This window comes from Bubalus kerabau, chromosome 17 (genome assembly GCF_029407905.1).
Source record: "Bubalus kerabau isolate K-KA32 ecotype Philippines breed swamp buffalo chromosome 17, PCC_UOA_SB_1v2, whole genome shotgun sequence".
Taxonomy (NCBI): domain Eukaryota; kingdom Metazoa; phylum Chordata; class Mammalia; order Artiodactyla; family Bovidae; genus Bubalus; species Bubalus kerabau.
The window spans coordinates 38,577,096-38,602,183 of NC_073640.1; the positions used below are offsets into that span (position 1 = coordinate 38,577,096).

Genomic DNA, 25,088 nt, shown 5'->3' on the forward strand with positions numbered 1-25,088 from the left:
TCATCTCAATTTTATCTTTTTCTGTCTCACCTCCTGGGGATTCCTTTTTGTTATTGTGCAGTCGCTAAGTCATGTCCGACTCTTTGCTACCCTAGGGACTGAAGCACACCAGGCTGCTCTGTCCTCCACTATCTCCCTTTGCTCAAATTCATGTCCATTGAGTTGGTGATGCTATCTACCCAAGCCATTTATTTCTTTACTCTTAATTTTCTTTCACTTTCTATGCCATTGCTTCAGATAAGTTTATTTAGGGGGCTTTACTTTAACATCTAGACCATTCTTTCAGCTATTTATCAGAAAACCCCAGGCCCACCTCCATTTTTTTCTCCCTTTTATGACTCAGAGGGTTTTAGAATTAGTGGTATCTTTCCAACCTACTATAGACTCTGCATTCTCTGACCTTTGTCTCTGGGATGGAATCAGGAATCAGTCTCTGGGCCCTGCAGGAGGACCTGGGAGCTGACCTCTATTCTGGCCCCTACCCCACTCTCATCCCAGCCAAGACCTGTTGCTTTGGTCTGTCTTTCATGCCACATTCAGTTGCTCACAGTAGCAGCCTTCCAATGAACTCCCTGCTCATGGTAGAGCCATCTCTTCTTTAAAAAAAAAAAATTTACTTATTTATTTGACTGCACCAGGTCTTCATTGCGGCACGCCAGAACTTTAGTTGCGGGCACGTGAACTCTTAGTTACGGCATATGTGATCTAGTTCCTTGACCAGGGATCGAACCTGGACCCCCTGCATTGGGAGTATGGAGTCTTAGCTACGACCACCAGGGAAGTCCTAAGAGCCACCTCTTTTGAAAAGAAAGCCCAAACTCTTCTCTTGGTCCACACAGCCCTGCTCCATCCGGCCCCTCCAGTCTCTTCAGCTGTATCTCTCCTCATCCTCTGCCCCAGCCTCAGCCTTTCTGGCTTCTTTCACTTCCCCAAACTCAAGGGGTTTCTGTGCAGCACCTGTGCCTGACAGGATGCCTTTCTACCTGTCCCCCACCACCCCCGCCATTTACCAAACTCCTTTGTATGGAGGGGGTCTCAGCTTGGAATACTGCTTCTTCTCCAGAAAACGTCTCTGAAACACACCCCGCCTTCCCACCACCCCACTTCATCCTCGTGTGAGGCACTTTCCTTTCATAGGACTCACTGCAGGGAGAAGTGTGTTGGTGGAGATCTTTAATGTTTCTTGTGTGTGGATCTCACACTGGCAGGACTGTTTCAGTCTCCTCACCTTGGTATCTTCAGTCTTGGCCCCAACACATTTTTTGACTAAAGAACAAATAGGTGCAGCCCCCACACCTGGCCTCTCTCCTCAGGGGTAGGGTCAGGTGCTATGTGGGGAAGATAGGCTACTATAGTCCAACTGAAACCTTAGACTCTGCAAGACTCTGTAGCTAGGATACAATTTCCCTCATACTATTGACTGGTCAAGTAGCCTGCACCATCAGGGTACTCATGGGCAAAAATAATAGGCAAAAAGAAACAGACATTTGACAAGCACAGACATTTCAAAAGAAAACATCTTAAAGAACAGTCTTTTGTACTCTGTGGGAGAAGGCGAGGGTGGGATGATTTGAGAGAATAGCATTGAAACATGTATATTATCATATGTGAAACAGATCTCCAGTCCAGCTTCGATGCATGAAACAGGGTGCTCAGGGCTGGTGCACTGGGATGATCCAGAGGGAAGGGACGGGGAGGGAGGTGGGAGGGGAGTTCAGGATGGGGGACACATGTACACCAGTGGCTGATTCATGTCAATGTATGGCAAAAACCACTACAATATTGTAAAGTAATTAGCCTCCAATTAAAATAAATAAATTAATTTTTAAAAAAGAAAAAGAAAACATTTATTGGGGAAAGGATCAGAATACATGGATCAAAAATTCAAAACTAGCCAAATAAACATATTACAAAAGATAAGGTAGAATATTAGCCATATGAAACAATAAAGTATAAAAAAGAACAAGCAGAGGGGACTTCCCTGGTGGTCCAGTGGTTAAAAATCTGCCTTGCAATGCAGGTAAAGTAGGTTTGACCCCTGGTCAGGGGTCAAACATAAGATCCCACATGCTGCAGGGCAATTGAGCCTGCATGCCACAACTACTGAAGCCCGTGCACTCTACAGACCATGCTTTGCAACAAGAGAAGCCGCTACATGGCAACAAGAGAAAAGCCCCTGAGAGTGGCAACCAAGACCCAGTGCAGCCAAATAATAAATAAATATCTTTTAAAAGAACAAGCAGAAATATAAGGTAGAGAAATATGGCTTCCTAACAAATTACCCCATAAGAGAGTGACTTACAGTGACAATCAACAAAAATATTTATTTGCTCACAAATCTGTAAACTGAGTAAGCTTGTCTCTACTCCACATGGCATCACTTGGGGCTGGAGGATTCATTTTGAAAATGATTCATGGGAATTCCCCCTGGGTCCAGTGGTTAGGACTCCGTGCTTCCACTGCCAGGGGCCCTGGTCAGGAAACTGAGATCCCACAAGCCAAGGGGCATGAACAAAAAAAAGATGATTCTCTCACATGACCAGTACATTGTTATTGGCTGTAGGCTAAGAGCTCAGGGGGACTGTGGACCAGGAACACTGGGTCCTTCTCATGTGAACCTCTCCCTGGGCAGCTTGACTTCCTCATAGTACAGTGGCTACAGTCCATGAGTGAGTAAGCATCCTAAGAAGCAGGACAGTTCCCTGGGCCCAGGCCTGGATGGGCACAACATCACTTATGCCATATTTTACTGGTCAAGCAGGTACAAAGCCCAGATTCAAGGGGTGGGCAGACATAGAATCCATCTTTGGATGGGAAAAGCATCTAAGAAATACAGGACCATGTATAAAAATTACCACAATAGTATGTCAGACAACACAATAGGTGATCTAATAGCAGAAAATTTTCATTGAGAATGAATCCATAAATTAGAAAGACCAAGTTAAGGAATTCTCCCGAAAGAAGAAAAAGAAAACAAGAGAGATATGAGATAGAAAAAGAAGTTCTAGTATCTGCACAATAGGAATTTCAGAAAAAGAGTAAAATAAAAATGGAGGAAAAGTGCAACATGAATGAACCTCGACAACATTATGTTAACTGTAGGAAGCCAGATACAAAGGTCACATATTATATGACTCCATTTGTAAGAAACATCCAGAACAGGGAAATACATAGACACAGAGAGCAGATTGGTGGCTGGGGGAATCACAGGATCAGGTGCAACTGCTTAATAGATAGAGGGTTTCCTTTTAGGATGGTCAAAATATTTTGGAACTAGATACAAGTGGTGGTTGTATGACATTGTGAATGTACTAAATGCCACTGAATTATTCACTTTATTTTAATTTTTTTTAACTTTATATTTTATTTATTTGGCTGTACCAGGTCTTAGACACAGCACTTGGGATCTTCGTTGCCATGCGCATGCTTTTAGTTGCAGCACGTGGGATCCAGTTTCCTGACCAGGGATCAAACCTGGCCTCCCTGGGAAGTCCCCTGTAATTTGTTCTTTTTCATTGCTGTGTTCTCTTCCATGGAGTTAATACCACACCATTGATTTCTCTACTGTTGGGTTATTTTCAGTTTGAAATTACTAAAAACAGTGCTTCTCTAAATATGTTTGTTCATGTCTTTCTGTGCACATGTGTGCAGGCCTTTCTGTTGAGTCTTTAGGGGAGAAAAATGGTTAAATCCTTGGGTATATGTGTCTGAATATTCATTAGAAGGACTGATGCTGAAGCTGAAACTCCAATACTTCAGCCACCTGATTCGAAGAGCTGACTCATTGGAAAAGAACCTGATGCTGGGAAAGATTGAAGGCGGGAGAAGGGGATGACAGAGAATGAGATGTTTGGACGGCATCACTGACTCAATGGACATGAGTTTGAGTAAGCTCCAGGAGTTGGTGATGGACAGGGAAGCCTGGTGTGCTGCAATCCCTGGGGTTGCAAAGAGTCAGACATGACTGAGCAACTGAACTGAACTGATATGTGTCTTTAATTTTAGTAAATAATGTGAAACAGTTTTTCAAAACAGTTTTTTTTTTTTTTTAAATCAGTTTACACTGCCACCAGCTGGGTATGAGAAAACCTTATGCTGCACATCCTTAATAACACCCTATTGTTCATCTGTTGAATTTTAGTTATCTTTTTCTGTGAGTTTTACTTTGCATTTCTCTAGTGACTAGTATCGGAGAAGGCAATGGCACCCCACTCCAGCACTCTTGCCTGGAAAATCCCATGGATGAAGGAGCCTGGTGGGCTGCAGTCCATGGGGTCGTTAAGAGTCGGACACGACTGAGCGACTTCCCTTTCACTTTTCACTTTCATGCATTGGAGAAGGAAATGGCAACCTACTCCAGTGTTCTTGCCTGGAGAATCCCAAGGACAGGGGAGCCTGGTGGGCTTCCGTCTCTAGGGTCGCACAGAGTCGGACACGACTGAAGTGACTTAGCAGCAGCAGCAGCAGTAACTAGTACAGAGAAGGCAATGGCACCCCACTCCAGTACTCTTGCCTGGAAAATCCCATGGGCGGAGGAGCCGGGTAGGCTACAGTCCATGGGGTGGCTAAGAGTCGGACACGACTGAGCGACTTCCCTTTCACTTTTCACTTTCATGCATTGGAGAAGGAAATGGCAACCCACTCCAGTGTTCTTTCCTGGAGAATCCCAGGGACGGGGGAGCCCGGTGGGCTGCCATCTATGGGGTCGCACAGAGTCGGACACGACCGAAGCGACTTAGCAGCAGCAGCAGCAGCAGCAGTGACTAGTAAAGTTGTTTTAATTTTTTTTAACTTTATTTTTTATTTATTTGGCTGTACCAGGTCTTAGACACAGCACTTGGGATCTTCGTTGCCATGCACATGCTTTTAGTTGCAGCACGTGGGATCCAGTTTCCTGACCAGGGATCAAACCTGGCCTCCCTGCTTTCTCTCTTTTCATTTTCTTATTGGCCACTTGGATATCCTCCTTTGTTAAGTTCCTTTGCAAATGTCTTGCCCATTTTTGTACTGGCTTGTCTGCCTCTGGATATATACCTTTTGTCAGTTATACATGTTGAAAACTTCCCCCACTCTGTGACTTGCTTTTTCACTCTTTTTTAATGTTTATTTATTTATTTGGCTGCGCCAGGTCTTAGTTGCGGCACAAAGGATCTTTGATGTTCATTGCAGCAGGCAGGATATTTAGTTGCGGCATGCAAAGTCTTAGTTGCAGCATGTGGGATCTAGTTCCCTAGTGATTGAACCCGGGTTCCCTGCACTGGGAGCCCAGAGTTTTACCCACTGGATCACCAGGGAAGTTCCTGAGATGATACTCCTAAGTGGAAGACTCACTCTCCTAGATATCAACTTGTTTTAATAAATAGAACAGAATTCAAAGAGAGACCGACAAGTGTATGGACACAATTTATAACATAGTTGGCACTGCAGACTCTGCTAATTTAAATTTCCCGTGGAAGGAACTTAGATCTGGCTCTGGCCCACCCTGTGGACTGGGAGAGAAAAGTGGCCAAAAGATGGAGGGTCTGTAGGAAGCTGAGCAGATGTAGAGCTGAACAGTTTCTTTTCTTTCTTTTAACAACTTGATTCCCACCCCAGCCCATTAAAAAAAAAATCAGTTTAACAAAAATCAGAGTACCTTATGTGAAAAATCTTCCCACGCTTTCTCTCTTGATATTTCCAAACACATTAGTTTATTCTATAAAAGGTATCATCCTTTAAAAAAATTTTTTTTAAAAACCTTTCAGAGAGAGATTGGGAATGTACCCTGTTACACTCCATGATGGGATCAACTTTGAACTTGATTCTTTACCGCTGTTTTGTGGGCTCAGGCTTTTAGCGTAAGAATAAGGTAAGGTTCTTCTGCCTTTCCAGAGAGAGAGACAAAGCTGGAAGCCAGTGGGAACCAAACATACTGGGCAGCTGGGGGTAGAACCTAAGACCCCTCACCAACCAAGAGCCCATCAGACCGAACCCCCTTTCCCCGTGAAGAAAGGACAGTCACACCTGGCTCTGTACTCGAAATGTTTATTCTCAGCATATATATGTTTGTGCCTGGATGACTAGAAGGGAAACTTCGTGAGACTTTGCCACAGTGACCTCTGGGGGACTAGCCAGGTCACTAGAGCCACAGGATGAGGACTGAGAAGGTGGCAGCAGCCACAAGGCCTAAAACGAGTTGTGGGGAGGCTTTTGGGGGCCTCTGGAGGGCCTGGTTGGTTAGCCACTTGTTTCTCACCCGGTGTGTGGCCCGAGGCTTACTCTGAGGCTGAGTCAGGAGGTGGGAATGGCACGACCTGCCCACCTGTCTGTTTGGAAATTCATCCTCCAAAGGACTCTGACCTTTGCTTTCCTCTCTCACCTGAAGATAAAAGTCAGCAGTCAGTGCCTTCCACAGTGCCCCCTCACCCGCTGAAGCCACTGAACCCTCTTTTGTCCAGCCCAGCATACCTGTTCCACCTGACTGAAGACCCGCAGCAGGTTTCCACGAAGGACGCCCTGAAGCTCTTCCTCCCTCCAGCCTCGCCTCAGCAACTCCTCTATGAGTACCGGGTATGTGGACACATCCTCCAGCCCCTCGGGGAACCTGCGTGGCCACCAGCTGGCTAACTGTGGCTCCTCAGCCCCAGTCCTGGCTGAGGGCCCACTGTGGCACCAGCTCCAACCACATATGGGAAGTTAAAGGCCGTGTTCCTCAGGCTACTGAATGCAACTTTGGAAGCTCCTGGAAGACTGGGCTTCGGCAGCACTTACCTGCTGGGCAGATGCTCAGCCCACAGCACATCTGCTGGGCTAGCAGTGGAGCAGGTGCTGGACAGGTCTTGAAAGGGGGTGGGGTTCTTAACAACTGTGATGCCCTGGAGTGGGAATGGGTCAAATGGACCACAGGAAGGACAAGGAGAATCCAGGAACCAGGTCCTGGGAGGGGAAAGATGCCAGGTGGGCTAAAAGACCAGAGTCTGTAATGGAGGATGAAGGATGGGAGGACCATGGATGGGGAACTGAGACTAAGGGACTCCCCACTGTACCCCAGCCAAGACAAACCCCAGGGAAACACTCACCGGCCAGACCCATCGTAACTCCCGCTAATCCCGATGAACTCAGATCCCATGACTGCCCTGATGTGGTCAAAGTGATCTAGAGGATGAGGGTAGTGGTGGGTAGCATGAGGCTGGAGTTAGATCCTGGGACCAGCCCTGATCTGAGGAAGCTCAGCGTGACCAGTTCCCCTGTCCAAGGAAATCCAAGACAGGACAGCTGACCCCATGGAGCTCCTAGCCTGCTGTGAGTTCTGGAGCGGCCTCAGGCTAGACACTGGACCCAGAGTGAACCTCAGGGCCCGAACCCCTTAGGACGTTTTCTTGCCTAAGAGCCACCATGCCTCTGGTTCCTTGAGAGCCTGGTCACAGGGTTCTGCCTGTCCTGTCTAGGGATATGGGAGCAAAAGAGAAACTCAGAAGCAGAGGCAGTTGCCTCCCCCAAAACCCGTTGCACTGGTTGGAGCCCCAGATCTGGGTTCAGGGCAGTGAAGAGCTGTGTCTGCTCCCCCAGACTGTTGGGAGGCCTGCCCAGGGCCCAGGGTGTGCTAGAAAGCTAGAGCTCTCTTGATGGCCTGAGCAGCCACAGGCCAAGCTACAACTGCACGAAGAATTGTAAGTGGGGCTCACCTGCCACGGTGGACACATTAGCAAACAGGTTACACTGCAGCACCCCCATGGACAGCGACACCATCACAATGCCACCATTCTTCTTCTACGTGGATGAACAAAGGAACACTCAGTTGCCCCTTCTGACCTGATGGCCTGCCACCTATGCCCTGGGGGTCCTGATAAGGCAAATGCTGAGTCCTCGCCTGAGGGCTTGGGTGAGGCTTTACCTCTCTTGGCCCCTGGGTGGGAACTGATTTGGCCTTGAGTTTCAGAGATGGGGGAGGGTTAACCAGCCTCAGGTCCAAGGGTGAGTGAGGACTGGACTGGTAGCTTTGCTCAGGGTCAAGGATCTTTGGATGAAGTCCTGGGTTTGAGAGCCGGGGTGGCCACTCACCAGAAGTTGCAGGATGTCATCAGGAATGTTAAGCATGTTGTCACACACAGCTTTGGCAGCCGAGTGGGAGAAGATCACAGGAGCCTTTGACACCTTCAGGGCTTGCTGTGCCAGGGCATGCGACCCATAGGACAAGTCCACCATCATGCCCAGGCGATTCATTTCCTCTATCACCTTCTGCAGGGACAAATGGAGGATTTTTTTTGGGGGGGGGTGTTGTAAGGAGGGATGCACGTGTGTGCATACCTGTAGGGGGTGGCTGAGGTAGGGTATTGAAAAGGAGTTCTTACCTCACCAAAGCTTGTCAACCCACTAATGTTGGTGTAGAAGAGCTGAAACTTGGTGGAGCTCTCTGCCCTGAAAGACAGCCAGAGGAGGGCAATCTAGCAGGCCACACCTTGGCCAACAGAGCCTGGACATCCAGACTCTCTGTCCACGTGTCCCACCTCAGAACAGGGTGAGGATTCAGACCAGCTGCTTTCTGGGAGTGTGAGGGACCTGCTGAGAGTCCAGCCTCCTTCTGTGGACCCCTCTATCCTCACCTCTCTGGCATTTTCCCCACCAAGCATCTACCATTCCACCCCAGGCCAGGCAGTCTGCTCACCAGGGCGTGTTGCAGGTAAAGGTGAGCGTCAGGTAGCGAACTCCCAGCAGATAGAAACTGCGTAGCACAGCCAGGCTGCTGTCAAGTGAGTGACCACCCTCCACGCCAATAAGGCAGGCCAGCTTTTGAGTGCTGTTCAGTCCTAGAAGAAGATGGATCAAGTGGTCAGAGGCCAGGGCCAGAACCACCAGAGTAGCCCCTGACTCCCCTCCCTTCCCCCAGCCCACCTTCAGCTGAAGTCACGAGCTCCAGTTCATTGTAGGAGTCACACATGCGGCGGATGAGGTCAATCTGCTCCAGTGTGAGGCGCACGGCATCCTGGTCCTGAGTCTGGCACGGGGCGTAGGCTGACCAGAACTGGTGGTTGGCCCAGGGGTCCAGAATGAGATTAGGCTGGTCTCAATGCTATAGGCCTGCTACTTACTCTTCCTCAGCCCTCAGGGTACTCACGTGGGTCAGTGGCCCGAGTGCAGCACTGCATGACCCTGTGGTACCCTGATGACTATTCAGCTTGTTGCCAGCAGCCCAGTTGAAATCATGACACATCATTGCTTGCTGTTTGTCCATGGGCTATGTGAATGCCCCAAGGGCAATCCACCATATCCTTTGTGGTTTCAGAGCCCCACCCTCACCAAGGATTTTCCGATCCCTTTCTGTGTCTCCACAGAACCTGGGCACCCATACAGCTGGCCTGTCTTGACCTCCAACACCCCTAAACTCACTCCCCAGCAGCCACATGATGGCACATAGTGTGTCCTATGTCCATCAGAGGCCTGTCTTCCAAGGTTTCTGTAGCCCCCAGATTCCCCAGAGGCCATTATGTGTGTCCATCTGGTACCTGTGCACCCACGAAGCCATCCCTGAGCTTGTCTAGGTTGGTCTGGCCGAGTCTGAAATTGCGCAGGTTCACACCCTGTAGCTTGTTCTGGAAATGCCGTTTCAGGAGCAGCGGCAGGTGGTTGTGGCTGGGGTTGTCAGGACAAAGTAAGAAGAGTAGGGGACATGGCCTCCAGGTTATGGGCCTACCCTGTCCCACCCCATGTCCCCACCTCACAAAGATGATAGTCCTGAAGAGCCGCTATTAGATAGGGATTTCTACCAGCAACAGCGTAATGAGGAGGAAGGCGCCCTATGGGGGTGGTGGAGGAGAGGGGTGTATCAGGGAGCCTTCTAACTCTTCACGCTCTGGACCTCCTCTCCTGCCCAGGAACGGGTTCAGCGACCACCAGCCCGCACACCCCCACCTACGCACCCATCCACCAGCCGGAAGTGCCGCATCAGGGCCCGCGCGCGCTCCTGGAGACTCAGGCCTCTAGGGGTGCCTGGAGTTGTTGGGGTGCTGGAGGTGGCCGGCCTGGTCAGGGCGCTAGGGGTTCCCCACGTGGTCTGGGCGCTGGGACCGCCCGGGGTGGTCTGGGCGCTGGTTACCAGCCGCAGCAGCAGCCAGAGCAGGAGCAGCAGACGCAGCAGAGGCCGCTGAGTGAGCACGTGGGGACGCTCGAGGCCTAGGGACAGCATTGCTGCACAGGGCCGAGCAGCCGGGCAGAGGCGGGTCTCGAGAACTAAGAGGAGCGGGCGAGGGGCAGAGGGCGACATTGGGGTCCCGACCGTCGATGCTGGTGACCCAGCGGCACGGCTTCGTGAGAAGCGGCTGGAGTCAGGACGCTAGGCAGATTAGCTCGGGGATCCGTAATGCCGCCGCCCAGCGTTGCCGGCAGGGGGCGGTAGGCCCTTCCCTCCCATCTAGGGTCGCGCCCCAATAGGCCAGGCCAGCCTTTGCCCCGAGCGCCCTCAGGCGGCGCACCACGGGTTACCTCTGTCCCTGCTTCCTGCCCTGCACCCACCCCTCCCAAGCGCCAGGGGCCTACTGATTCGGGGAGGAGGCCAGGGGGTGACTAGGAGGGGCCCAGGAATCTTCCCAGTTTCACCTCTAGGCAGACAGGTCGCAAGCCCATGTGGGGTTTTAGCTGCAGGGATATGCCTGCACTCCAACTGGTTAAATATTCCATGAAATTCTGGGAAGAATTAAAATTTAAAAGAGTGAATTTGATCTGTATGTTTTGATTGGCGGAAGAAAAAGATCCCCTATATATTTTTAACAAAAATTAAATTTGTATAATATTTATGGGAGACCATTTTGTTTTAGTGCCTGCTCATTCACTAAGTTGTGTCCGACTTTTCTGTCACCCCATGGACTGTAGGCTGCCAGGCCCCTCTGTGTGTGGGATTTCCCAGGCAAGAACACTGGAGTGGGTTGACATTTCCTTCTCCAGGGGATCTTCCCCAGGGATCAAACCCACATCTCTTGCATCTCCTGCATTGGCAGGCGGATTCTTTACCACATCTCTTATTAAAATTTACTTCTGGGGACTTCTTGGTGGTCCAGTGGTTAAGACTGTGTGCTCCTAATGCGGGGGACATGGGTTCGTTTTATAGGGTGTGCCTCCACCCAGAAAACAAAAATCCTCCCCCAAATTTACTTCTGTACCTATGTTGACATCAGTTCAGTTCAGTTCAGTCGCTCAGTCGTGTCCGACTCTTTGCGACCCCATGAATCGCAGCACGCCAGGCCTCCCTGTCCATCACCAACTCCCGGAGTTCACCCAGACCCACATCCATCGAGTCAGTGATGCCATCCAGCCATCTCATCCTCTGTCGTGCCCTTCTCCTCCTGCCCCCAATCCCTCCCAGCATCAGAGTCTTTTCCAGTGAGTCAACTCTTCCCATGAGGTGGCCAAAGTACTGGAGTCTCAGCTTTAGCATCATTCCTTCCAAAGAAATCCCAGGGCTGATCTCCTTCAGAATGGACTGGTTGGATCTCCTTGCAGTCCAAGGGACTCTCAAGAGTCTTCTCCAACACCACAGTTCAAAAGCGTCAATTCTTCGGCGCTCAGCCTTCTTCACAGTCCAACTCTCACATCCATACATGACCACAGAAAAAACCATAGCCTTGACTAGACGAACCTTTGTTGGCAAAGGAATGTCTCTGCTTTTTAATATGCTATCTAGGTTGATCATAACTTTCCTTCCAAGAAGTAAGCATCTTTTAATCTCATGGCTGCAGTCACCATCTGCAGTGATTTTGGAGCCCAAAAAAATAAAGTCTGACACTGTTTCCCCATCTATTTCCCATGAAGTGATGGGACTGGATGCCATGATCTTAGTTTTTTGAATGTTGAGCTTTAAGCCAACTTTTTCACTCTCCTCTTTGACTTTCATCAAGAGGCTCTTTAGTTCTTCTTTACTTTCTGCCATAAGGGTGGTGTCATCTGCATATCTGAGGTTATTGATATTTCTCCTGGCAATCTTGATTCCAGCTTGTGTTTCTTTACACATACACAAAAAAAGACTCTAGAGGAATATACATGCTAAACTTTAGTTAATAATAGCCATCTTGGGAAGAGGGGGCTTCCCTGGTGGCGCAGAGGTTAAAGCATCTGCCTGCAATGTGGGAGACCTGGGTTTGATCCCTGGGTTGGGAAGATCCCCTGGAGAAGGAAATGGCAACCCACTCCAGTATTCTTGCCTGGAGAATCCAATGGACGGAGGAGCTTGGTGGGCTGCAGTCCACGGGTCGCAGAGTCGGACACGACTGAGCGACTTCACTTTAACTTTCACTTATGTGTGTTAGTCTCTCAATCATGTCCGACTCTTTGTGACCCTATGGACTGTGGCCTGCCAGGCTTCTCTGTCCTTGGAGTTCTCCAGGCAAGAATACTGTGGTGGATTGCATTTCCTTCTCCAGAGGAACTTCCCAACCCAGGGATTGAACCCTGGTCTCCTGCATCAAAGGCAGATTCTTTACCGTTTGAGCTACAGGGTAGTCCTAACCGTTTTAGGAAGGGGGTTACCTACTCCCTGGTCAATTTATGTCTCATCTTTTTTTGTATTTTTTTCTTTAGCTTATTTGGCTGCACAGGGTCTGAGTTGCACAAAGGGGGACCTTCTAGTTGAGGCATGTGAACTCTTAGTTTCTGCATGTGGGATCTAGTTGCCTGACCAGGGATTGAACCCGGGCCCCCCACATTGGGAATGCAGAGTCTTAGCCACTGGACCACCAGGGAAGTCCCTAGCACATTATCATTTATGGACTGGGGGAAGATGTAGTGGCTAAGTAGACTGAATGTCTTAGAAAGCCCCTGAGGAGCAGGGGGAGGGGTGGGCCCACCTCCAGAGCTGTCCAGCCATTAGAGGTCTGTGGCCCATTAAGTAGCCTGACATTCTGGCTCTGTCCAAATAGGAACAAAGATCATTTGTGATCCAAGCAGGTTCTCTTCTTGGGAATCTGAGCCAGAATTCCCTAAAAGATCTCCAGGTGGTAGACGATGGGTCAGGATTGAGGTGAGCTACTCAGAGGGAATGAGTAAAGTCTGCCTTCCTGCAGCCAGAGCCTCCCACTCTCTTCTGGTGCTGAGCCAACCCCCCTGGGATTCCTCAGGCCTCTGCCAACAGGTCTGCCTTGAGTACCTGGTGTCTGAACTGCAGGGTCCCCCACCAAACCCCAGTGTTGGGGCCTGTACCACAGGCTCCACTACAGACAAGGACAGCTCATGCTGATTCCATTTTTGAAACATTTATTTTTGGGAAATGTTTGTGCTTGCATGAGAGGAAACTTTGTGGATGTCTGCATCTGCCAAAGTGACATCTGGCAGGATTAATGGATCACCAGAGCCAAAGAATGAGGACCAGGAAGGCAGCAATAACTATGAGGCCTGGGGCTGTGTTGGGGGAAGATTTTGAGAATGACCGCATAGTTGACAAAACAGGATTCCCATGCCTTGGAGTTCTGGTTAGTTTCTGGTCTTGAGCCAGATTCTCTCTCTGCTGCAGATGCGAGAGGACGGAGCGGCAGGAGCTCCCCAGCTGCTCATCTGGGAACTCATCTTCCAAGGGACTCTGTCCCTTGTTTTCCTCCCGAACCTGGAGGCGTCAGTCAGTGGGCAGCAGCTCCCACAGCACCCGCCCCAATACACATGCTCAGAGCTCCTCTGCAGCCCAGCCCAGCATACCTGCTCCACCCGACTGAAGACCCGCAGCAGGTTTCCTCGAAGGACACCCCAGAGCTCTTCCTCACTCCAGCCACGCCTCAGCAACTCTTCTATGAGTACTGGGTATGTGGACACGTCTTCCAGACCCTGTGGGAACCTGTGTGGCCACCAGCCAGCCAGCCAGCTATTGGGCCTCAGACCTGCCCCCTGGTCCTGAGTCAGAACCAGTTTCCTGTGTGTGCAGGGTCCACTGAACCCCAGCCCTGGTCAAATATGGGAAATGGAGACTTGGAGAGAGTAAATGATTCAAGCCTGCTCTTCATCCTTCAGAAGAAGGGCCCTAAAGCTCCTTTAATATTCATCAAAATTCTTTGAATTGAACTATTAAGATCTATGCCTTTCACTGAACGCAAACTTTTCCTTCTGTTTATAAAAAGAAGAAAAGCTTTTGAAGAACTAGGTTGACCCCCTTGCATGCACAGACCCAACTTCAGGCAGAGAAGATGGTTAGCCCACCCCAGACCCTGCTAAGAGTCTGCTCAGAGGCCATGGGTCTACTGACACTGGCTGGGTACACATGCTGGGCAGATGAGGTCTGTCTGGTTGGGTTAGCCAAATATGATGATCTAGAGTAGGGCCAATGGGTTGCAGATAGACAGGAGAGCCCAGCAAACAGACCCTGGGAGAGGGGAGATACCAGTGGGGCCAGCAGACCTGAGGCTGTGGTCAAGGCCATGAGGACCATAGTATGGTGAGCACCGTGGCTATGAAAGCCCCCCGTGACACATCCAGCCCCAGACAAGCCCACATGGATGCACTCACCGGCCAGCCCCATCATAATCTCCTCCAATTCCGATGAACTTGGATCCAATGATGGCCCTGATGTGGTCAAAGTGATCTGAAGGATGGAAAGTCAGCAGTGTGGGACTTCTAGGGTCAGGGGGAGGTGGTGAGGACTGAACTCTGTTGATTCCCCTTATTGCAGCCTTAGGCCAGACAGGCCAGTTCCTTCATGGCCTGGCACCCAGATCACCGAGTAGAGAGCCCTGAGGTTTGGTCTGAAGTGATCCCGGCTGGCTCCAGACTGGACTTCAGATTTGGAGTGGACCTCAGAGCCACCCATTTGGGCCAAGATTCACTCTGCCTCTCAGTTCCCTTGAGAACCTGTGACGTAGCCTCTCCATGGGTGGTGAGAAAGGAACAAGGAAACAACTGACAGAGACCCCAGGGACCTATGGAGCTGCCCAGTCCCTTGACCAGAAGCACAGGCAACATGCTTTGGAGCCCCTGCAGAGGTACAGATGGGCAGCACCTGGACTCTGTGTCTGACTGCTTCCCGGATACCCATCAGCATCCATTTCAATTCCGTGGCTCCAGTTCCACATGGCACCAAGAACTGTGTACTATTCATTATTGGGCTTGGGGGAGCAGTGCCTCTTGCCAACAGTGGGTCAAACCCCTGGGGCCCTTCTGAGGTCCTCCTCAAATTTGTGCCCTGCTTCAGGTCCAAATCAGAACTGTTCAGAGAGCCCAGGGTGAGGCTTACCTGCCACAGTAGACACGTTGGCTAGCGGGTTGCACTGTAACACCCCCACGGATAAGGACACCATCACAATGCCACCGTTGTTCTTCTGCAGGGTTGGACAATGGACATTTGACTTGGCCCCTGGCACAACCACCTGCCTCTTCACTCTCTCAGCCCTCTGAGGAAGGTGTTCAGTCCTGGCTTTGAGATCAGAGACGTCTCCTCTCTGGGTTTGTGTGAATGGGGGAGCCTCAGCTCTGGGTCTGGGTGGTGTCTTGGCACTTGGTTTGGGGGTTTGGAGGAGTATTTTTATTTATTCTTTTAGCTGCACCATGTCTTAGTTGTGGCACGTGGGAGCCTCCATCTTACTTGTCGCATGCGGGATCTCCTATTGGGGCAGGCAGGGTCTTTAGTTGCAACATGTGAGCTATCAGTTGCGGTGGGTGGGATCTATCGACCAGGGATGGAACCCGGATCCCCTACATTGGGAGCACGGAGTCTTAGCCACTGGACCACCAGGGAGGTTCTCAAGGAATGTTTACCACCTAGAACCCCCACGTAGAGTTCAAGAGTTCAGGGGCTGTGGTTCGTGTGTTTTTGGGGCAGAAGATCTTTAACCTAGGGTTTGAGGAAATTGAGGGAGCAGAAGCTCAGGTTCAGGGGCTCCTGGTTTGAATGTCTTGCTTTAGGTTTGCAGGCAAGGGCAGTCTCTCACCAAAAGCTGTAGGATGTCATCAGGAACATTCCGGGTGCTCTCGCACACAGCCCGGGCAGCTGAGTGGGAGAAGATCACAGGTGCCTGCGACACTTCTAGGGCTCGCCGTGCCACGGCGTCTGAGACATGGGACAAGTCCACCATCATGCCCAGACGGTTCATTTCTGCCACCACCTTCTGCAGGGATGGGTTGGGGAGAGGGTGTCAGGGCTGCATTTGTCTTAGGTGCGTTTATCTGGAGGGACCAGGTGGGGCTGTGCATTCACATGGGGCAGGGTATGGAGCCAGGGTCCTCACCTCACCGAAGCTGGTCAGCCCTCTGACATCGCTGTAGAAGGGGTGGATGCCCTTAGCTGAGCTCTCTGCCCTGCAGGGTGGCCAGGAGGCAGTCTGACTGGTGGTCATGACTCAGCTACAAGAAGCTAGACAGAGGTTCCGTCAAGCCCTCTACACCTGCAACTCCCTGGAGCAAGAGGAGGGACCCAAGCAGGGCTGTGTGTGGCAGTACGAGGGCTCTTCTGGGGATCCAGTCTTGCTTTGTAGACCTCCCCACTCCAGGTTCGGGGCCAAGTCCCAGGGGTGAATCTTGATGTGGGCCCCAGCATGATCTTGGGCAGATCCCTGCCTCACTGGGCCCATACCATCTGTACCAAGCTCACCAGGGTGTGTTGCAGGTGTGCGTGAGTGTCAGGTAGCGCACACCCAGCACATAGAAAGTACGCAAGACGGAGAGGCTGCTGTCCAGTGAGTGGCCACCCTCCACACCAATGAGGCAAGCCAACTTCTGGGTACCATTCAGAGCTGGGGGCAGGTTAGGGTTAGGGTTGTCATTGTCAGAGACATGGGTAGCTTAAGCCCCTGACACCCACCACCACCCATCCGTCTACCTTTAACTGAGGTCACAAGCTCTAGCTCAGAATAGGAGGCACACATGCGGTGGATGAGATCAATCTGCTCTAGGGTGAGGCGCACAGCATCCCGTTCCTGGGTCTGGCATGGGACGTAGGCTGACCAGAACTGAGGGAAGGCCAGGGGATGGTTTGGGTAGGGGTTCCTTTAGAACTTCTTGGGCTTCTCACCGCCTCCACAGCTGGTGCAGCACTGCCTGTGCTCAGTGTCACATGTGATGCATGGCTTGTTCTGTGGTACTTGGATGCCCATCATGTTGACTCACTGTGACCCCTGTTAGCCCCCAGCATCCTTGTCATGGCACTTTCTAGGTTGCTGTGGTAACTGAGTTCCGATGTGACTAACCCGTGGTCTCTGAGGCCCCCAAACTCCCCCACATTCCCCCAGAGCCATGGTGGCATCTTGTGTGTCCCCTTGGTACCTGGGCACCCACGAGACCGTCTTTAAGCCTATCCAAGCTGGTCTGGCCGTGGCTGAAATTGCGCAGATTAACATCCTGTAGGCTCTTGCGGTTAAACTGCCTCAGGACCAGGGGCATGTCGTTGTGGCTGGAGGGAGGTCAAGGCAAATGGGTGGGCTCCTTCGGGCTCAGGCCAGCCGGGAGACTCCCCCACCTCACACTGCCACATAGACTAGCTGAGGCCTGGGCTGAGGGGGTTCCCACCAGAGACGGTGACAGAAGAGGAGAAGGGCACCCAAAGATGATGGAGAGGACACCCAGGGGTGGTGTGAGGGAGCTGCCCCACTAGCTCTGCATGCTCTGGACTTCCTCCCCTGCCCAGGGCCGGGCTAGGCCCCCACCAGCCCCCACGCACCCATCCACAAGTGGGAAGTCCCGCATCAGGGCCCGTGCACGCTCCCCCAGACTCAGTGTGCTGGAGGTGTCCAGACTGGTCAGGGCAATAGGGGCAGCCGGTGCTGTTTGGGCGCGGGTTACCAGCCGCAACAGCAGCCACAGCAGGAGCAGCAGAGGCCGCTGGGTGAGCATGTGGGGATGCTCGAGGCCCCCACTCGGCATGCTGCACAGGGCCAGGCAGGTGGGCAGAGGCAGGTCTGAGAGCGGTGCGGGTGCTGGGGTTCTGCCAGTCGACACAGATCACGTAGTTGCGCAGCCTCTGGGAGAGGGGCATGGACAGAGGGGACACAGAGTCACAGGACCCTGTGACCCCTGTGCAGAGAGCCGTAATCCGCAAAGCCCAGGTGCCATGGAGGCCCGAACTACCCTCCTGCCCTCTGCTAAGAGGCGGCTCTTGTGGGCTAACCTGGCCTCCACCTTGAGCCCATTCCCCTCCCATCTTGGGTTCCCTCCGCCCCCGCCCCTCTCCCGACCCCTGTATTCTGAGGGGGCCGCCCTAAATTGCTCTCCCCCGGCCTCTAACCTTGCTGTCCAAGAGAGAGTCCAGGGCGCTTCTGTCAGAGAGTGGCCGTCAGCCCCAGGCAGCCCTTCCCAGGAGCACAGCTTGTCCCCATCTGTCTGCAGCCTGCCCCGCCCACCCCAGGGCTGCGTGCCAGTGTCTCTGTGTCCCCATCGATCTGGGCTCCCAGTTTCCATGTGCTGGGCCATGAGGGGTGGGTGTGAGGGAAGAGATAGTTTTTAGAAATGGAGGGTTAAACTTGGGGGTTCTAGATTCAGAAACGGCCCCTCTGCCCCCGACCTTCTGTCTCCCCCTACTTGACTCCCCAGCGTGCATGACCATTCTCAGGGGACTTCAGCCAGCAACTGGGAATTGTCAGGGGCACCCCTCCCCCATTCCCCCCAGTCACCCTCTGGAAAGAGCGCCTTCAGGTGTTGCTGCACTTCTCCAGGGCCTCACTTGAGGAACTTTGGTGATGTGAACTGAACAACCATCTGGGAAAAGTTAAGGAACCTTTTACTCAACAGAGCAAGAACCCAGTTGGTAGGCTATTGAGTGGAAGGAGTTGAAGTCACTTCCATGGCAGGAGATTCCCCACCCCAGGAAGCTTCCTCCCAGAGTTGTGGGCTGACCTGCTGGCCAGGATCCCTCCTACCTCAGTGTGGAATGCCTGGCATCTGGGTTCTGCTGCTACAGTTGTTGTATCTCATGGCCCTTGTGGCTCTAGCTCTCCCAGAAACCTCAAGGTCTAAGTTCCTGTGCTTGCTCTGAGGCCCCACCCCATTCCTCATTTCTAGTTTCAGGCCCTCACCCTAGCTGACTCCTCTAGTAACAGCCCCCTCCCACCACCACCACACACATACACTGGGGATGTGCCTTCTCACAGAAGCTCAGCCACTGAGATGCTTTTGGAACCTTGCCCAAACTCCTTCATCTCCAGCCTCTCAAGTTTCTGCTCTGATCCTTGGCGCCCCATGGAGCTGTTTGGCCTTTGGAACCTTTCCCAGGTGGCAGGAGTGACTATCTCAGGGGTAAGGACCTAAGTCTGAGTGCTGGAGACCCTAGAAATCTCTCTAAAAATGAAATGAGTAAAACTCTTCCAGCAGAACTAGAGGTCCTGGGCTACCTGGGAGGGGAAGAATCCCTGCTTGTGTATATTTCAAGGCTCATGTATATTGCATTTGACATTGCCCAGTGCCTACAGGCCAGAAGGAAGGGCACACTGGTAGTGCTGGAGGTAGTGTTGGAGGTGAGTCTGCTCCCTGCTCACTGCAGCTGGAGGGTTCTCTAGGCAGCCTGCCTGCAGAGCGTGTGTCCCCTAGGGCTCTGCTGCTGAGAACAGCAGGGTGTATCCCTGCCCTGGGCACCCAAACTCAGACCTGGCTCCTTTCCCTCCCCTTGCTGGTCAGCAGCCCCCACAGTCACTCTCACAGTGGGGAGAGGGAGGAGAAATTCTTGGGCTGGTTTCCAGGCAAAAAAAAAAATATGAGTTTGGGGGATAAACAGTTCATTCCACTCTTGATAGACCTCCAGGAAGTGCAGACAAACAGCAGCTGCTGACAGAGGAATGAAAAAAGAGAATTTAGCCTTTTTTTTTTCTTTCTTTTTTTAGCTATTCTGCAAGGACCAGATGTCTACACAGTCTGTTTTGACCTAGAGGAGGTAGGCACCATTACTGTAGAAGATTAGCCAGGCAACAAATTTTCTGTAACGTTCAGCTTCAGTCCTTAAACAGGCTGGCACTGGTGGCCATGGCCTTGAGGTGACCATATAAAGCTGATCATGGAAACACACACACATGTACATTCTTATATACTCAGGGGCATGGGAGTACTCACACCCAAGCGGCAAGCAGATTTTAGCCAAAAAGGTGACATGTCGTTCCCTTAATCTCACCCAAGGCATCTTCATGCCCCATCCCCACCAGGGGAAAAGGAGCACCCTAGCAAAGTCTTGTCCTGTAGGATCCCCCCAGACACAGGGACAGTTTGTGGGCAGAGGTTGTGACAAAAGTTTTCCAGGTGCTGCCGACAGTGGGTGGAAGTGAAAAGAGGATGGAGGCAGAAAAGCCCAGGGCCTGGCTCCAGAGCTGACCTGAATGTCATCCATGATACCCTCTACTCTCTGCCCACCCCTCCCCTTTCAGGGCATCTTTAAGTTCTGCTGATTCAACCTCCAAACATCTCCTGGGTATGTCTCCTTTCCATGCCCACCTTTCCTTTCCCGGTACAGGTCATTTTCATCTCTCACCTCCTTCTGGTCTCCCCATCTCCAGTTCATTTCCCACAGAGCAGGCATACCCTGTCTCTCTTTGAAAAATCTGGTGCCATCCTCCTCCCCAACGTTTTTTTGTGGCTTCTTGTTGCTCCTAAACCTTGGATTCCTTTATTTGGCTTTCAAGTCCTGGGGAGTCTGCCCTCACCTGCTTCTCCAGTTTCAACAAATAACACAAACCTCTAAGATCCCCTGGAGAAAGAAATGGCAATCCACTCCAGTATTCTTGCCTGGAAAATCCCATGGACAGAGGAGCCTGGTGGGCTACTGTCCACGGGGTCCCAGAAGTCAGACATGTCTTAGCGACTAAAGCACCACCACCACCACTTTGCCCCCTATTTTCTGGCCACACCAGCCATGCTGCCCCTCAGCCTCCAAATGGTGGCGCTGTTGAGGCAGGGCCAGGGGAGGAAATCTTGCCATCAGGAAGGGTTGAACATACCATGGAGAACTCTGCTAAATCCAAACCCTCTTTGGCAAATTACCCTCTTTAAAAACAGGGGCATGAGTGAACCTCTCAGACTGCTCAGGTTCAGGTTTTGCTGGGACCTCTCTCTCTTCCTCCCCACCCCACCCTGCCCCAGCAGTCAGAAGTGGTTGCCCCTGTTGGAGCTGGCAAGTAAACTCAGTAAGGCCTCGACCACCACATTCTGGCACCGGGCACCACACCTGAGCACAGCAAGCACGTGACCAGCGTTCAGTGAAGAGTGCGTTGACTGGGAGCACAGGAGGCTGCTGCCTTCCCTTCCTTCCCAGAACAAGGAGATGTGACGTCAGTGGCAGTGCATCAGGGAAGCCAGAGTTACTGTGCGCCCAGAGCTCTGCTGCCAGTTAGTAGCACATAGTGCATTCAGTCTTCACAATAGCCCACGAGGTAGGTTTTTACCAGCCTCGCTTTTTTTCTGATTGATTTGTTTTGTTTTGTTTTAAAATTGAATTATAGTTGATTTGGGCTTCCCTGGTGGCTCAGATGGTAAAGAAGCTGCCTGCAATACAAGAGACCCGGGTTTGATCCTTGGGTCAGGAAGATCCCCTGGAGAAGGGAATGGCTACCCACTCCAGTATTCTTGCCTGGAGAATTCCATGGACAGAGGAGCCTGGCAGTCTACAGTCCATGGGGTCACAGAGTCAGACACAACAGAGTGACTAACGCTTTCACTTTTTTGCTATGGTTGATTTACAAAGTTGTGTCATTTCAGGTTACTGCAAGGTGATTCAGCCACACATGCACACACAGATATGTGTGTGTGTGTATATATATATTTTTTCTTTTTCAGATTCTTTTCCTTTACGTGTTCATGTGATGTTTAGTCACTAAGTTGTGTCTGACTCTTTTGTGACCCCATGGACTGTAACCTGCCAGGCTCCTCTGTCCATGGGATTTCCCAGGGAAGAATACTGGAGTGGGTTGCCATATCCTTCTCCAGGGGATCTTCCTGACTCGGGACTGGAACCTGCATCTCCTGCATTGGCAGGCAGATTCTTTACTCCTGAGCCGCCAGGGAAGCCTCTTTTCCCTTAGAGTTTATTACAAAATACTTAATATAGTTCCCTGTGCTATACAATAGGTCCTTGTTAGTTGTGTTTTATATACAGTAGTGTGTATATGTTAATCCCAAGCTCCTTATTTATTCCCATGCCTCCCATTTGGGGGCAGCTTGTAAGGACAATGGAACTAAGATTCTATGAAGGAGAAATATCCTTAGTTTTCTGTTGTCTGGGGCTCTGGAACCCCAAGCCAGACCTACTCAGACTTTGTCTCTTTTGGCTCATCCTCTGTGTGTGCTTCAGGCCCTGACAGACCAGAGCTCTGAAGAATGACAGCCAGCTGTTTGGTCAAGTTTGCCATGTCTGACTCTGCATACCTCCTGTTCACTGCTGCCGGGCTCACCAGGGTTGGCTCTGTCTTCGGTGAGGAGAGTTCATGGTTCATAAGGCAGGCACCTGGGAAAGCCAGCAGTGGTAGGCAAAGTAGCCCACTGGCCCTGGGGTGGAACCTGCCTTAAACCTGGCTGAGAAGGTGTGGGGAGACCAGCTGCTGGGTAGGCACACGATCGCAGTGGTGCCCTCCTGGCAAGTCAGATAGTTCTTTGGATGTCTCGATTTCCAGCTGCTACCACTCTTGAGGAGAATCCCCTTCATCCATCTCTTTGTCCTGATATCCTTTGCTGATTACCTGCCAGTGCGGCCTTTTGCTGAGGTGTGCAGTGAGAGGGCTGGACGAGTCTCCAGTGATCAATCACATGTGCCGGCATAACACACAGAAGAGTTGGCTGTGGGGGCGCCAGGTGCTGGGAGCCAGCCCTGAGCAAGCAAACGTTTGCTTGACAACGTATGTGATTGCTCATTTAGCCTCGAGTTCAGACTTGTAGTCTCTTTCCTGCTCATCTCTCAGGCCTCTAAGACCTGTCCTCCACTACACCATGCTGCACATAGCACGCCCTGCCCCAGACCCGCCCGCCCCGCTCCCTGCGTTTATATGGGAAGCTTGCCCTGCTCTGCCTGACTTCCAGGGCTTGCCCAAACTAGCTCACCCTGTGAAGCTGACCACCTGAGTCCTCACTGATTCCAAACCTGGTTGAACATAGGCTCCATCTGAGAAGTTTTTATTTCTTTTTACCTATTAGGGAAAATGTTCAAACATATGAAAAAGTAGAGAGAAGAGTATATTGAACCCCTTTGTACCCATTGCTTAGCTTCAACAGTTATCAACTAATGCCCTTATTTCATCTATACCTTACCATCCACTTTTGCAGAATATTTTAAAGCAAATCAGACATTTATTTCATCCATATTTAAGGTTGCATCTCTAAAAGATAGGTGTGTTAGTCGCTCAGTCATGTCTGATTCTTTGTGACCCCATGGACTCTAGCCCACTAGGCTCTTCTGTCCATGAGATTCTCCAGGCAAGAAAACTGGAGTGGTTGCCAGTTTCTTCTCCAAGGGAACTTCCTGAGGGGCTCTTTTTAAAAGTCGGATCCTGGCAAAGGATCTGAATAGACATTTTCCTGAAGAAGACATACAGATGGCCAAGAGGTATATGAAAATGTGCTGAGCATCACTAACCTTCGGGGAAATGCAAATCAAAACCACAATGACTTGTCACCTCACACCTGTTAGGATGGCTGTTATCAAAAAAAGAAAACCAGTGTTGGAGAGGACCTGAAGAGAAGGGAACCCTTGAACACTGTTGGTGGGAATTAAATTGGTGCAATCACTATGGAAAATATTTTGAAGGTTACTCAAAAAAATTAAAAATAAGACTATCAGATGATCTAGTGATTCCACTTCTGGGCATTTGTCCAAAGGTAACAAAAACACTAACTCAAGATATATGCACCCCCATGTTCACTGAAACATTATTTACAATAACCAAATATGGAAGCCACCTAAGTGTCCATCGTGGATGAGTGGATGAAGAAGAAGTGGAATGGGGGTTCAGGATGGGGAACACAACATGTACACCCATGGCTGATTCATGTGAATGTATGGCAAAAACCACCACAATATTGTAATTAGTCTCCAATTAAAAGGAATTTAAAAAGTAGCTCAAAAAAAAAAAAGATGTGGTATATACATCCAATGTGCTGATGAGGCAGGTGGGCCTGAGATACAGGCCCAAACCCTGTACTCTTTATTCCCTCCTAATATTCCCCTGCCCCAACTCCCCAGGACCAACTGTCCCCTTAACTGCTGAGAGAAGCATTCCACCAGTAACATCCAGCAATTCACTGCCATGGCACACAGCAGTCAGAGTGGTCTTTCTAGCACCTGCATCAGATCACTTCACTCCCCTGCTCAAATCCTTTCCGCAACTTCCCATCACACTTAAGAGCCACACTCTTCAGTATGGCTGATGAGGCCTACTATGATCTGGCTTGTTCCTACTTCTCCAACCACATCTTTCATTCTCTTTCCTCCCTGATCACACTGGCCCTTCTGCTGGTCCTAATACAGGCCAGCCTCACTCCTGCCTCAAGGTCTTTGTGCTTGCCATGTCCTCCTTCAGAAATTCTCTTCCCAGCTCCTCACAGGATTCTTTCACTCGCATCCCCACTGAAATGTCAGCTCTTCAAAGAAGCCTTCCCTGACTACCTAGTATAACATAGCAACCCCTCATCACTCTACCCCATTATCCTGTTCTACTTTTCTGTATAGCAATTATAATTACTTGAAATTATTGTTTGTGTCTTCTTTTAGGTTGTGGGTGCCATGAGAAGAGGGTGTTCGATCATCTCATTCACTGAAACATCTCAAGCAACCAGCACAGCGGCTGGTATGTAACGGGTGCATGTGTGCTTGCTAAGTTGCTCCAGTCATGTCCGACTCTTTGCAGCCCAATGGACTGTAGCTCACCAGGCTCCTCTGTCTCCAGGCAGGAATACCGGAGTGGGTTGCCATGCTCTCCTCCAGGGGATCTTCCAAAAAAAAGGGGTCGAAACTGCATTTCTTAGGTCTCCTGTATTGGCAGACAGGTTCTTTACCACTAGCACCACCTGGGTACTCAGTAAATATTTGTTGAATAAATGGATCGACAGATGGAATGACATCTTCCCAGTCCTTCCTCTTTTCTCCTTACACACACACACACTCTCACTCACCCAGGGAAGTACTTATCAGGCTCTATATTTCTTAAAGAACCTGCCTACATCCTGCCCCAATTTACACAGGTGTCTTT

General features: G+C 50.8%; 2 protein-coding genes across 6 annotated transcripts; both read right to left on the reverse strand.

Moving 5' to 3' along the window:
* Window positions 1-6,017: 6,017 nt before the first annotated feature.
* DPEP3 (dipeptidase 3) lies at window positions 6,018-10,328 on the reverse strand. 5 transcript variants are annotated; one of them, XM_055552032.1, is made up of 11 exons: window positions 9,897-10,317; window positions 9,483-9,609; window positions 8,872-9,001; window positions 8,645-8,786; window positions 8,331-8,397; window positions 8,041-8,217; window positions 7,665-7,749; window positions 7,059-7,134; window positions 6,751-6,915; window positions 6,448-6,583; window positions 6,018-6,358 (listed from the first exon to the last, which is right to left on the reverse strand). In XM_055552032.1, exons 1-11 carry the CDS (start codon window positions 10,238-10,240, stop codon window positions 6,119-6,121), a joined length of 1,689 nt encoding a protein of 562 aa, XP_055408007.1. In that variant the 5' UTR covers window positions 10,241-10,317; the 3' UTR covers window positions 6,018-6,118. The 5 variants fall into 5 exon arrangements, 4 of the variants coding, with proteins under 4 accessions (XP_055408007.1, XP_055408008.1, XP_055408010.1 ...); XM_055552033.1 differs by lacking the exon at window positions 7,665-7,749 and having other exon boundaries at window positions 6,448-6,632; window positions 9,897-10,320; XM_055552035.1 differs by lacking the exon at window positions 6,751-6,915 and having other exon boundaries at window positions 9,897-10,312.
* Window positions 10,329-13,232: 2,904 nt separating this feature from the next.
* LOC129631363 (dipeptidase 2-like) lies at window positions 13,233-17,837 on the reverse strand. Its single transcript, XM_055552331.1, has 10 exons — window positions 17,597-17,837; window positions 17,203-17,329; window positions 16,760-16,889; window positions 16,532-16,673; window positions 16,170-16,239; window positions 15,873-16,049; window positions 15,179-15,263; window positions 14,455-14,530; window positions 13,654-13,789; window positions 13,233-13,564 (listed from the first exon to the last, which is right to left on the reverse strand). The coding sequence occupies exons 1-10, from the start codon at window positions 17,797-17,799 to the stop codon at window positions 13,307-13,309; spliced, it is 1,404 nt and encodes a 467-aa protein (XP_055408306.1). The 5' UTR covers window positions 17,800-17,837; the 3' UTR covers window positions 13,233-13,306.
* Window positions 17,838-25,088: the final 7,251 nt, after the last annotated feature.

What these genes read in the sequence shown, in the direction of transcription:
- DPEP3 (XM_055552032.1), bottom strand. Translation starts at nt 10,240, where the DNA reads ATGTCGCCCTCTGCCCCTCGCCCGCTCCTCTTAGTTCTCGAGACCCGC. An exon ending in GCTCGTGACTTCAGCTGAAG is followed by an intron (nt 8,787 to 8,871) that starts GTGGGCTGGGGG and finishes ATCTTCTTCTAG; the next exon opens with GACTGAACAGCACTCAAAAG. An exon ending in GCTGAGCATCTGCCCAGCAG is followed by an intron (nt 6,584 to 6,750) that starts GTAAGTGCTGCC and finishes GTGGCCACGCAG; the next exon opens with GTTCCCCGAGGGGCTGGAGG.
- LOC129631363 (XM_055552331.1), bottom strand. Translation starts at nt 17,799, where the DNA reads ATGCCGAGTGGGGGCCTCGAGCATCCCCACATGCTCACCCAGCGGCCT. An exon ending in CAACGTGTCTACTGTGGCAG is followed by an intron (nt 14,531 to 15,178) that starts GTAAGCCTCACC and finishes TCCATCCTTCAG; the next exon opens with ATCACTTTGACCACATCAGG. An exon ending in GATTATGATGGGGCTGGCCG is followed by an intron (nt 13,790 to 14,454) that starts GTGAGTGCATCC and finishes GTGGCCACACAG; the next exon opens with GTTCCCACAGGGTCTGGAAG.